Genomic DNA, 13,222 nt, shown 5'->3' on the forward strand with positions numbered 1-13,222 from the left:
ATGAGGAGGTGAATAGGTAACATGGTGCTTTTTTAGTATTTCCATATAAATGAACCCCATAGACAGTTATCTAATTGAATGGACTAGAACATTGGTTTTATTTGTGTTGTTTAACTTGAAAATTATCTAAAGTTTATTACACCAGTAGGGTAACAGTTCAGAGGAAATTGTCTTTTAATCATAGATAATTTTGTGCCATTTTTCTTCTCTGAACACATATTTGCTATGAATTAAAAATTTTTGAATTTTTTAGAAACAGTGCTCTCATTTTGGTAAGATAACGGCATGTCAGTTTCTGAGATATTCATCTGTTTAGCAATCAGGAGAATATTGAAATGAGAACCTGAAAAATTCATGAAAGGTAGAAGAGTCTTACATGTTCACACATTTTCAAATTTTTTATTATAGGAAATACACTTTTTATAAAAAAGTAAGAGGGATTGGGAGGGTTGGGTAATGGTTGTACTGCTATTTAAAGAAGCAATCCTAACATATGGGGGTCCCAAGACATTATCTCTTGTTGTCATTCATGGGCGAGTTGACTTTTTCCCCCCAGTAAGAGGGAAAACTGATTTTCCATGTTTATTGGTCATTCCGTGCTGTCACTCACTTCTCTCTTATTCCCGCCCCCCATTCTCTTTCTGCCTTGTTTCTTTCTGCTTCAAGTCTGGCTCTGCCTCTGTGTCTGAGGATGAAAAAAAAAAAAAAAGTGTATTTTATCCAGAGTGATGCTTGTCAAGCGTCTCAGAGGCAATCTCTGCAGCAGTTTCACTGGAAGAAAGGGAGGGATTTGGGGAGAAGGGGGAGGGTTAATCGTTTGCTGTTAAAACCCGCAGAACGGAACACAGAGCTCTGCCCACATAATAAGTGCCTGCAGGCAGCTAGTGAAGAGGGAAAAGTTTGGGAAAACTCTTTTTTTGTCTCTCAGATTGTGGAACTTCGGTAAACGCTTTGAAACCTCCTCCCACCTCGACTTTCTAATATACTTATTTTTCGAGATATTCAGGTTGTTTGTGTATGCTCATATGTCAGGAAGGCACATATAGGTACACAAATAAAAGAAGAAAGCTGACATTCTCTAAGTGAAGCCTTCAAACCCTCAGTTTTTAAATCGGTACCTTTTCCAGCTGTTAGTCATTTGTAAGCTGTTGCCCTTGTAATTGCAAGCGAGTTGAGATGTGATGCATGCAGCGCCGCACGCACCTTCGCTTTTCAGTCATATCTTTCGAGTCATTTAGACTGCCGGGAATCATGCTCATAATAAATAGCTTTTTATTACCCAAAGCCGCTCTTCTGGCAGCAGAACGCCAGCCCTCTGATAGATGGGCCGCGGAGTTTTTTGTGTTGTGCTTACTCAGAGTTGTTAGCAGCAAAGAGGAAGGCAGCTAAGGGGGGACTTTGGCAGAGATCTTATGGGTAGACTGAAGGCGCAGATCAGAATTCAGAAACGGGAACGAGAGCTGAAATGTGATTCTCTGGTGCTTGGTGTAACACTCCTCTCCACGCTAGAACTGTGCGAGGCGCTCCGGGAGCCTTGTTCCGATCACGGAATCCACTAAAGGACCATGCAGCCGCGGAGCCCCGAAAGCCGTCGGGAAGTTTTGCCGGAGCTGATTTCTAGGGGATTTTCCGGTGCCTAGGAGAATCCTGCATGCCTTGAGCTCTATGGAGGAGGGCTCGAGTTTCCCATGAGGGGCCCCCTTGGAAAAGCCGTCTGTGCAGAATCCAGGCTCTGCTTCTTTCTGTGTGCTCTTTACCGAAAGGCTTTTCTCACCTTTGCTGATTTGCTGGTGTGATTTCCATGTGCTGAGTCCTGTGTAGGGATCCAGGATGGATTGCCTGTGCATTGTCACCACAAAGGTAGGATAGGAAGCAGAGCTGTTGTCGTGTGCAGCATTTTTCTATTCTTATTCTGGTCCTGTGATTAAACAGCTCTGGTTGGTGCTGCCAGTTCATGAGATACAATGATTAGTATAATTTACTTTGCTGGGCATTTTGTTCCCCACAAGGGTCTGAGGGTCCTGTCTTTATTGGTTTTCAACTTCTTAAAGTGATATTGTGTGTTTGTGCAAATGAAAGGAGAATGTGCCTGTGCTTTTTATGGCAGGATTTGCTTTTTGCATCTATTTATAGCTCAATATTAAAATATCTGTAGTAGTATTATAGCTCAAACATCATTTTAACATAAAATATCTGGGTAGTCTTTCTGAATGTGTTAATTAGCTTTTCATTTAAAGACCATGTCTTCTATGCTTGAGGAAGCCAATCAGCTTTACCGTGGCTTGACATATTGTTTCTGATTGGAGAATTCTCATATTCTGCATTTTAGTGATTTTTTTTAAAGGAAAATTTCTTTAGATTCTGATTTGAAACAAACACACACAATATTTAATGTTGAAATGCTTCTATTTTGTTAAGAAGCAAATTAAGTATTTGTATTGTGAGAAATAGAAACAAAAGTGGGAGTGGAATAAAATCAATAGGCAGTTCTCTTATGGGTTTACACAAAGTAGCTAAACATTTCAAGCCCATTTTATGTTATTCTATCAGTCCCGGGCAATGTATTTCAATTTCATCATCATTGGTTATTTAAATAGAAATTACTATTATTTTTAGAAAAACTAATTAAGGCGCATTAATTCATTAGCTCCCTTTTCATTCTGCATTTAAGCATAACATGAGTTAATTTGAGCTTTATCTTTTAGTATCTCACATTGATTGGGCATCCATTAAAAATGACAAAATAAATCGCTTAGTGCATGAGACTCATAAGTATGGATTTCTTGCTGTGATCCCCTTTCATTGCCAAAGAAAAGATTATTTAATTTTGAACACACCAACCATGTTCTCCATAGTATGACTTTAAATTTTTTACTTTTACAGATTATATTTCAGAAAATCTTAAGTGATATCTTCCTGTAAGGCCTAGTATCACATGGTAGCTTCAGTTGATGTTAATGGACTTGAAGCCTAAAACTGCCAGTTGGGTTAGTGGACCAGGCCTCAAAATTAGATGAATACTTTCTTTTATTTAAAAAAATTGCCAAGCATCTCATTCAGTCTTTCTAATTGTCAATGAAAATAAACTAAACTAAAATGATTTCTTTAGAAAAGGTAAGTGGGAGTTTGTATATCCTTATATAATCCAGGAAGTAGTCTCTGAAATATGTTTTACTTTTCCTGAGGTGTTACACCTGGTGTTAGTTTTCTTGAGAGAATGCTGTCAAATCTGACCTACATATATTTCATAATTATTTAAAAATCAGAATAATTGGAAATACTATAAAACATAATTAGTACTTTAAAAATGTTATAAAAATTTATTAGAACTCAAAACTGGAAATCTATTGCATTAAACAAAGTAAATCAACACTGAAATCTGTTTCCTCAATTTGAAAAAATATAATCTAATTAAAAAACATGTCATGTGCTATATATCCGTTTATCAGAATATTAATGACTACAAGTATAAGGTAAGAAACATTATTATTCTGCTTTAAATGCTGTATCAGAAATAAATGTTACTATTACAGCATTTTTATTTATCATGTAAATTATACAATTCAACAGGATAAATATCCATGTGAGATTTCATGAATATTCTGAATTAATTATGTTCATGCCTATTTCTAGGGCGGCACATGTAACACCTCTCTAGGACAGAGCTGCTTACAACAAAGTTATATTATGATGTTTGAAAGTGAAAGTGAAGTTGCTCAGTCATGTCTGACTCTTAGTGACCCCATGGACTGTAGTCTACCAGGTTCCTCCGTCCATGGGATTTTCCAGGCAAGAGTACTGAAGTGGGTTGCCATTTCCTTCTCCAGGAGATCTTCCTGACCCAGGGATTGAACCCGGGTTTTCCGCATTGAAGGCAGACGCTTTACCATCTGAGCCACCAGGAAAGTCCTATTATGATGTTTAAATGGTAATTAATGTATGGTTGATTTAAAAGCTGCATATGGGTGAGGAGACTTCCTCAGGGACTTCAGAATTCAAATCCTGTTCGTTTCAGCCACCTCCACTGATATTCTTTTTTATTTTGCCCCAAGTGACTATGTACTTGAGATGCCCTTGTTCCACTTTCCTGGGACTTTTTGGCAGGAAACTTGCCAACAGCTTGGCAATTTTCATTCTATCTCAGTTCAACCCCCATCACGTTCTCCACGAGGAGTCCACCTTCTAGCACCTCTGGCTGAGAGGTTGTCTTCAAGTTTTGCTCTGTTGACGCTTTCTGCGAGACTGGAACTGCTGACTAACTCTCTGGTCTGTCCAGGCTCAACCTCATCTATGGCACAACTCAGTGAGCACACTTGACCACCACTCCCATCGGAGTGTTCAGTGGCAGGAAGCACGGGCACTTCCACTGGCTCTCTCTTTCCTTCCCATCTCGGCATGAATGCACTTAACTGTCCCCTTACATCCTCTGACCTCTTGGCTCTCTCTCCATTCTCCCTTCTGTTGTACACACTGTGGAAATAAATTCCTCTTCATAGCTTGCTCTACAGTCTTAAGAATAATTTTAGAAGATTAATGAAAGGAGAGATTATGACAGATCGAGACGAGGCACTGCATAATGGCAATATAAAAGGATCCATTAGACATACCAGAGGAATGTTTTTCTTCTTCGTTTTTTTGCATGTAAAAGGCAGGAAATGATTATGGCCTGTTTCATAATAAACTAACTGTCCCCCCCCCCCAATAAAGTAATCCTAGATCTCACCCATATGACTCAGATTGCTTAAGGTCTTAAGTGCTCCAGTCTGACCAGACTGATTTGCAGAACCTTATAGTTTGGGGGTAAGATATTTTCGGCCAGAAAATCATCAGAGTAACTGAAAACTCAGATTTTCTTTCACATGGATCCCAAGGTCATTTCTGATGTTAAGATAAGTCACTTGTATGAGATTGAATCTTCTCTTTTGAGTGTTTTTGTCCAGGTTCTATTTTAGCCCTTTTGTCCCAAATGTCACTAGTGAGGAAAGAGAAGTGACACGACTTAGTTGAAGAGCAGAGCTCTGGTGCAAGACTTAGATTTAAATTGTTGTTCTCACATGTACTGACTTTAGGACTTGAATAAGTTTTTAGCTTTCCTGAATCTCAATTTCCTCATTTGTGAAAAAGATATGATATTACCTATATGTAAGCAGTGTGGCAGGAAAGTATTGAAAGTACCCAGCACAATATCTGGCATAATGAAAAAATTAACTAAGGGATAATTTATTGATCAACTCCCAAGATATACCTTTAATTTATCCCTTTCTTTGAATACGGTCATTGAGAAAAATGTGGTCATCCCAATAAACACAATTTAGTAACTGATATAACATGTTTTATAGAATGGACAGTTCTTAAATAGGTCTTTAATAATTAAAATATAATAATCCCAGTGATTGTGATCGCTAGAATACAAGGGTTCCCTGGTGGCTCAGTCAGTAAAGAATCTGCCTGCAATGCAGGAGACCTGGGTTCCATTATCCCTGGAGAAGGGATTAGCAACCCACTTCAGTATTCTTGCCTGGAAAATTCCATGGACAGAGGAGCCTAGTGGGCTACACAGTCCATGGGGTCACAGATTCAGACACCACTGAGCACCAACACACAGAAAACAAGGAAAATAATGTTAGCCTCTGTTAAGCCAGAAACATGCTGTGAGATGATTGGTCAATAGGACATCAGTTCTGGATAGCAGGCAGAATATTTTGGGCTAAATTTAATAAAATGTGAACAGTTGGTAGAATTTTTCTCTTGCTATGTAGGAATTCTCAAGAATCGTATGTAATAGCATATGGGATTTGATATAAGAACAGAAGAAATGTGGAACTGTGAAAAAATCAAAGTAAATCTGTACTTTGTAACTTTGGACACCTAAAGGCATCTGAGCATCAGTGTCCCTACCTGTAAAAAAGGTGTATATTAATGCATCTCTGAGGTCCTTTCTTTTTCTATCCTAATCTAATGATATTCTAAAGTATATTATCTCTGCAACTAAAATTATTCATGTATACTAAGTATCTTAAAAAGTAGTAGTGGGTGAATCATATTTCAGGTGCCCATTAATTAGACATTTTAAAAAGTTTTTTAAAATCTATAAAGATAGTTGCAATGTGGTGGCTCAGTGTTAGAGAATCTACCTGCCAATCCAGGAGATGATGCAGGTTCGATCCTTGAGTTGGGAAGATCCCCTGGAGTAGGAAATGGCAACCCACTCCAGTATTCTTGCCTAGAAAATTCCATGGACAGAAGAGACTGGTGGGATACAGTCCACAGGGTCGCAAAAAGTTGGACACAACTGTGCATGCACTCACACCCGTATTGCTATTCCTGTAGCTTAAAAAATAATTACATGATGGTGCTGTCATTGTTAATATGTGTAACAGGTTGACGTGCATAATAAAATTCAAATAGCAGAATGAAATGTGGACCAGGCAGCATAAAAGAGAGTTTTCTTGATGTCAATACTACATCTGTTCTGTAAATAACACTTTTTATATTCATCAACCCACCATCTTTTTAAAAGAGCTACAGTCCTTTAGAATTTCTAAAAGGGAATAGCTGTTGCTGGGCATTTAGAAGATATTTTTGCTAATGCTAATAAGTATTATTTATTATTTTTAATAGAAAAAGGGTTATGTTGAACTCTTGTAAGTATATTAATCATGGAAGTATTCCCAACTATAGGTGTTTTGTTTTGGTTTTTTTTGAAGGCAACTAAAATAATTTTTATTTTCCAGAAGAGCTTTATGTAGAGAAAATGAAACAAATCACCGAGGCAACAAATGTTTTTTCTGAGTGGCTCGGTCTTCATCGACAAAGCTATTTATTCATACAGTTATATAGTTGCATCTGCTCTCACACAGCTATAGAAGCAGCACATCCACTCATTCATCTTATTCATTTAACAAGTATTTATTGAATGCTTAATATATGCCTGACACTGGAAGGCATGGGGCTATAATGAACAATCTGTTCTTGTGAAACTTTTAGTCTAATGGGAAAACAACCAATTATAGAAATAACAATGTGTGATAGGAGGTAAGTGTAGGGTGCTTTGAAATGAGCACAGTTCAGTTCAGTTCAGTCACTCAGTCGGACACGACTCTTTGCGACCCCATGAATCGCAGCACGCCAGGCCCCCCTGTCCATCACCAACTCTTGGAGTTCACTCAAACTCAAGTCCATCGAGTCAGTGATGCCATCCAGCCATCTCATCCTCTGTTGTCCCCTTTTCCTCCTGCCCTCAACCCCTCCCAGCATGAAGTGAGCACAGGGCTACCTAGAGAATCTGCTGGTTTGGATTACAGGGTGGGTAGGGGTTTCATATCAGGAAAGGGTTTTCTGAGGAAGTGACAATTAGACTGAAATGCAGAATGGAGGGAACAATGGGGGAAACAGTGTTTTAGGTCAAGTCCCAGATGTCCCAGATTGCTAGAAGAGAGAAAAGTGGGAGAATGGCCTATCCCAGTGTGGCTTGGATGTACGGTATCCACTGTGAGCAGCAAGATAACAAAGGATGCAGAAAGAGTAGAGGCCCAGTCATAAATATCAAGCTGAGATATTATCTTAAAGGAAATAGAATTTTCCTTCCATCATTAACCCTGGTCTCAAATCCCAGTTTGCCCTGACTTCTCACCCATTTCATTTCTCTGATTTGAGCTCTCTCCTATTATCTGCCACATCCCCTTTGCCCATCCTTAATGCCTGTTCAGTGAAAATAGTGGTTTTACCTTTCAGTAACTAGATGACCTCTGAAATGTAGTTTTCTCGTCTGTAAAATGGTCCATATCTTTCAGGATTATTTTGACAATAAGAACTACAAAGTACTTAGCATGTTATGTTGTAGGGGTGTGTTACTTTTATTTAATTATGGTGCAAGTGGGGGGCCCTGTGAAGGGCCGCAGTCTCCCCATCTTCTTGTCTTTTCTTGATGCTCTTTCTTATATCTTTCAGGATCAGTGACATTGATCCTGATACATAACATCTCAACCAAGCATCTGCAGTGTGGCAGGCCCACTTAACAGAAATTGGAACAGGAGGCTTAATGGATCAGGAAAAATCTGCTGGGTGCCGGAGAGAGGCAGAAATACAGCTAATATTAGGGAGATGTTAATAAACTCTGGCCTTTTAGTATAGAAAAGAAGGGACAAGAGCCAATGTGAAAAGATTTCACGACTACATTAGTAACCTGGGATTAACCATTTTAATTGCATAAAACACTTTAGCATATTAATTACATTAATATAATAGCTTAAATTTCCTTTATTAAGTATTCCATACAACTCCCAGAATGATCAATCTAATATAAACGTCCAACGGCATAACTCTCACATGGAGGCCCTGCTTGAATTCAAGATGAGTGATTGTCCAAAGTCTTACCTTAGTATGTAGATCTCCCTGGACCTAGCACCTCAGTTCTTCTCCTGTCTCATCTTCCATTATTCTACTTTGAATTTTATACTCCAGGAATGTAAAAAAAAAAATTCATGGACCAGACTCCTTCTATGTCTCTGCTACTTTCTCTGTCCTTCCCTAACTCATTGGCCCATTGGCCTTGCTGGCTCCACTCTGGGCTCTGAAGGCGCCAGCCGTGTTTCTGCTTTGGAGACCTGCACTTTCTAGTCCCCTGTCTAGATGGCATTATCCATCTGTCTCAGTCTTACTTATCTTCCAGGTCTGGCTGTTCATGCCATAACATCCCCAAAATCTCCAGTTAGGTTTGGTATATGTAATACCTGGGACATATTTCTGGCATGGAGACAACTTAACTCCTCTACTCCTTAGACCATCTAAGAAACAACAAAGCAGTTTCTTAGAGGGGATTCAAACCCAGGTCTTTGTCACTGATGTCTGTGCTCCTATCCACTATCATTGTCTCTTGGTTAAGTAACTTCACGTTGATAATGTAGTTAAAACATACTTGTGATACTACATTTTGGATTTGGTTCCTCTGAACCTAAACATCTAATTAAATAAAAATAATGCACCCACATAACAGTTAATTTAAAGTTATTCATAATTAATTGTAGGTTTGTATTTTTTGGACACATATCCGTAGCTTGTAAAAGTAAACTTTTAGAAATGGAATAAGAATGTATCATATGAATCATACAAGTCATCTGTTGATACAGCTGTAGTAAATAGTCTTTCCTGCCAAATCTGATTACCAGGATGTTATTCACAACATCAGCCCTTTCTTGACACTATGAGTAAAAGCTATGAGTGCTGTGAAGAGCTGTGAGTTTGGGAGGATTTAGGTAAGTTTTCTTTTATGAGACAGTAGTGGGTTTGCAAAGGAAGCAAGTGCAAATCACATTTTGCAAGTCAAATAACATTTAAGTACATTTGTTGTGTTCAAATTTTTTTAAACACATAACTGTCTTTATAAAGTATAAAGTAATTTATCACTTCCTTTTATTATTTACCCATTATTTCATCTGAATGTTTGTAGATAAGATTTTCTTTAAGCAGATTATCCATGATTACAGCTTTCTGAGAGACCTGTCTCATTGCACATATGCATGTTTCACCAAAGGCAATTTGGGAATGTGTGTTTGCCCAGGGTTCAGAAAATAAAGTTATAGATCTGGATTTGCCGATTATTATGTTAGTAACTTTAGAAAATTCAGTTTACTCTCCCTGAGTCTTATTTTCTCAAGTCTGAAATGGGGATAATAAAACTGACTTATGCATACTTCCTTCACAGGATTATTGTAGAGAATCAAATGAGTTTACTTAAAAATTATAAAATACTTTAGACCTGGAAAGGATGACTAAAATGATTGAAAGGAGGAAATCCTAGAGTAAATTAAAATCTTTTATACCATTAACATACTAGGAGGTGGAAAAAAAATGAGAGCTGTATCCATCTATGTGTTAGAACTAATTTTATGTTAATTACAGGGACCCAAGCAAATTGGCCTTACAATTATTAGGTCTCCCAGAAAACTGAGTATTGGGCATTTGGACAGCATTTGACATCCACAACAGTTTGGCTTAGAGTGGCTGCACAGTGTAGGGTTCAGAAGCATAGCTTTTAGAGTCAGATTCTTGCTGGAGTCCTAGTTCTGCCAATTATTAGTTCTGTTGTCTGGGCTGAATTACTTAAACTAAATCTCAGTTTCTTTATTTGTAAAATGAAATAATAATAAGCACTTCAAAGGAGTGTTGAGAAGATTAAATACAATGTTCATTGCCTCCACAAATATTTGCTGAGTGCATACATGTGCCAGGCAGTACTGTAAGCAGTAGAGGTGTAACAGTGGATAAAGCGGTCATGGCCTTGCCCTCAGATGGCTTCCATTACAGAGTGAAGAGACTGGCTCTTACTAGGCACACAGATAGCAAACACGGTAGCAATAGCTGGTATAATTTAAAAAGCTGAGAAGTGGAATATAGAAAGACAGCTGAGTATAAAAGAGAGCAGACCTATGTTAGCTAGGGTGGACAGAGAAGTTCGAAAGGACCAGCTTTATGAAGATCTTGGGAAGAACATTATAGGCAAGCGGGACAGCATAGGGCTTAGTATACCGGCTATACATAATGTATGGTCACCGTATAGCTGTGAATTTTTCTGTTTCTCCTCCTTGTTTTCAGCTCTTTCCTTTTCTCTTATTTAGGGAATCTGACACTTGAGGATAAATTTCAAACTACAATCACTAGCTCAACAAGTCAGTTACCACTGTAATGGCAAACATTTATTACTTAGTCATGGTAATGGGGATTTCCTCTGGGCTTTCACGAATCTTTCCCAGGTTAATAGGTGTTTATTAATGAGAAAAAGAGACCAGATATTTTAACCTTTTCTAGTGTGCATTCAAAATTAGTACCAGATTTGAAATCCTATGAAAATATTCTCCCCCAAATACCTCTATTCCAATATTCCTGCACACGCATATCTATTTCTTTGCATTTAAGTAATTCAGTTCTTGAACTAAACTTTCAGAAGACACCAGGTTTTGTGAAAAAGTGGTTTGACAGTAAATGAACAAATTCTTAGAATTTAGAGTTCTATTTACCCATTAAGTAATCTTAAGTCAAAAGTTCCAGGAAAACCACCATTCTTTGGAGCCTCATCCTCCTACTCTGTTGTCTTCTCATTGAATGGTATGCTCCTTTCTCAGTTGTTATGGTTAGATAAATGTAAGTTGTTCCATACTACCACAATGCCATTTCCCAGTTGTTATTGTTAGAAAAGTGGGAATTGATCTTGGTTTTTTTTTCCCCCTAAATTTCAATCTATCCCAATTCCCATTCATTCTTCCTACCTTCCCCCTCCTTTTACCCTCTACATTTTTTACAGTTAACTGGGACCTTCCTTAAAAAAATAAAAATACATGCACACACATAGCTGTGTGTATACTTTGTATGTATGTTGCAATTCTGGTTAATACCCTTCAGGAGTTCCCAGTACCCTGCTGCTGCTGCTAAGTCGCTTCAGTTGTGTCTGACTCTGTGTGACCCCGTAGACTGCAGCCCACCAGGCTTCCCCGTCCCTGGGATTCTCCAGGCAAGAACACTGGAGTGGGTTGCCATTTCCTTCTGCAATGCATGAAAGTGAAAAGTGAAAGTGAAGTCGCTCAGTCGTGTCCGACTCTTTGCGACCCCATGGACTGCAGCCTACCAGGCTCCTCCATCCATGGGATTTTCCAGGCAAGAGTACTGGACTGGGTTGCCATTGCCTTCTCCCCCAGTACCCTACTTCCTTGTTATTCAAAGTGTGGTCTGTTGACCAATTTCAATGGCATCCTTTCAGACCTTGTTGGAAACTCAGAATCTTGAGTCCCTTGCTAGAACTACTGAGTCAGAACTTGTGTTTTAGCAAGATAACTGGATGATTTGCATACTCAGTTGCTTTTGCACCCTTGCATTTAAGAATTGGCTTATTGGATAAAGTTTACTAGCTTAACCTCACATACATGGCCCTCTTTCCTCTGACCCTTGTCTAACTTTCCTGTCTCTGATCCCATCACTCATCATGTGTTAGATTAAACTGTAGTCAATTATATTTAGTTCCCCAAACAATCTGAATTCCATTCTGTTTCTATGTACCTGCTTTTCTTTTTGTCTAGAATGCCTTTCAACTCTCTAGCCTATGCTTTCTTAATAAGCTTTTTTAACCTTCAAGGCTCAACTCAAATGCAGATTTCTCTGTAACTATCTTCCTTGATACTGTTCTCCTGAACTGAGCTAGTCAGTCTTTGTGTCCTAAGTATGAGGTCTGTGTCTGTGTGAAAGCGAAAGTCGCTCTGTTGTGTCTGGCTCTTTGACTCATGGACTGTATAGTCCATGGAATTCTCTAGGCCAGAATACTGGAGTGGGTAGCTTTTCCCTTCTCCAGGGGACCTTCCCAACCCAGGGAAGACCTTCAAACCCAGGTCTCCCACACTGCAGGTGGATTCTTTGCCAGCTGAACCACAAGGGAAGCCTCTATCTGTGTAACAGTCATCATCTAGTACAATTAGATTTTTCACATGTCTATCTCTTGCTAAAATGTGATGTCTTTGAAGGTGGTGGGGAAGTTATTAGTCATGTTTATAGCCACTGATCTAGTATGTTGCTGACAGGTATACTGTAAGTGTTGATTGATTCTTTCACGTAAAAGGCATTTGGTAGACATTGCTAAGTAAATGAACTAGGAAGGAAGTGGATGGAAGCACTTCCTTCTTGCAGCTTATACACACACATGTGTATGTTTATGAAGCGTGTACTTCACAAGAAATACTGGTGAAAGGCATCTTTGTATTCTGATCAATAGAATGTTCAGTTGACAGGTGATTGGTGAACTTCTCTGTGAATGATTGCTGGACCTGAAATGATACTTGAGATGTCATTTTAGTACAAAAGAAATGGGATAAAAGAGGTAAAAGTCCTCACACACCCCAAGAATAATGGTAACTATGTCACATCTATGATAAAGCAACTTATAATGAGCATCATTTAAACATTTAAGAGTCAAATATAAAATACTTGTAGCTCAGTGGCACATTTGTATTAATATTAAATAAAAGTGAAAGCAGCCAGATCAGATTTTCAGTTTGTTAAAAAAAAAAAAAAGGCCAACTTATAGATGTTTAGCTTCTCAGAGATTCTATATAATATGATACTTAACCTAGTTTTAGGGGAAATTATTTGACTTATAATATGTATATAATATATTTAGTATTTATATATAGGTTATATATATAAATATAATATATATTTATATATATTTGGTATTTATAAT

The 13,222-nt window shown here is 38.2% G+C and overlaps 1 protein-coding gene across 21 annotated transcripts in view; it reads left to right on the plus strand.

The window, feature by feature from the left end:
* DLG2 (discs large MAGUK scaffold protein 2) overlaps positions 1–13,222 on the plus strand; it is a 2,369,976-nt gene that overhangs the window by 487,557 nt on the left and 1,869,197 nt on the right. For 8 of the 21 annotated variants that reach the window (XM_060403922.1, XM_060403924.1, XM_060403929.1 and 5 more), the window contains exon 1: positions 1,299–1,860. The exons of the other annotated variants lie outside the window; for them this stretch is intronic. In XM_060403922.1, the coding sequence (XP_060259905.1) occupies positions 1,831–1,860 (30 nt within the window). In that variant the 5' untranslated portion in view covers positions 1,299–1,830. Of the gene's footprint in view, positions 1–1,298; positions 1,861–13,222 lie in introns of those variants that run through there. 21 annotated transcript variants of the gene reach the window in all.

The sequence above is a fragment of the Ovis aries genome, chromosome 21 (genome assembly GCF_016772045.2).
Source record: "Ovis aries strain OAR_USU_Benz2616 breed Rambouillet chromosome 21, ARS-UI_Ramb_v3.0, whole genome shotgun sequence".
NCBI lineage: Eukaryota > Metazoa > Chordata > Mammalia > Artiodactyla > Bovidae > Ovis > Ovis aries.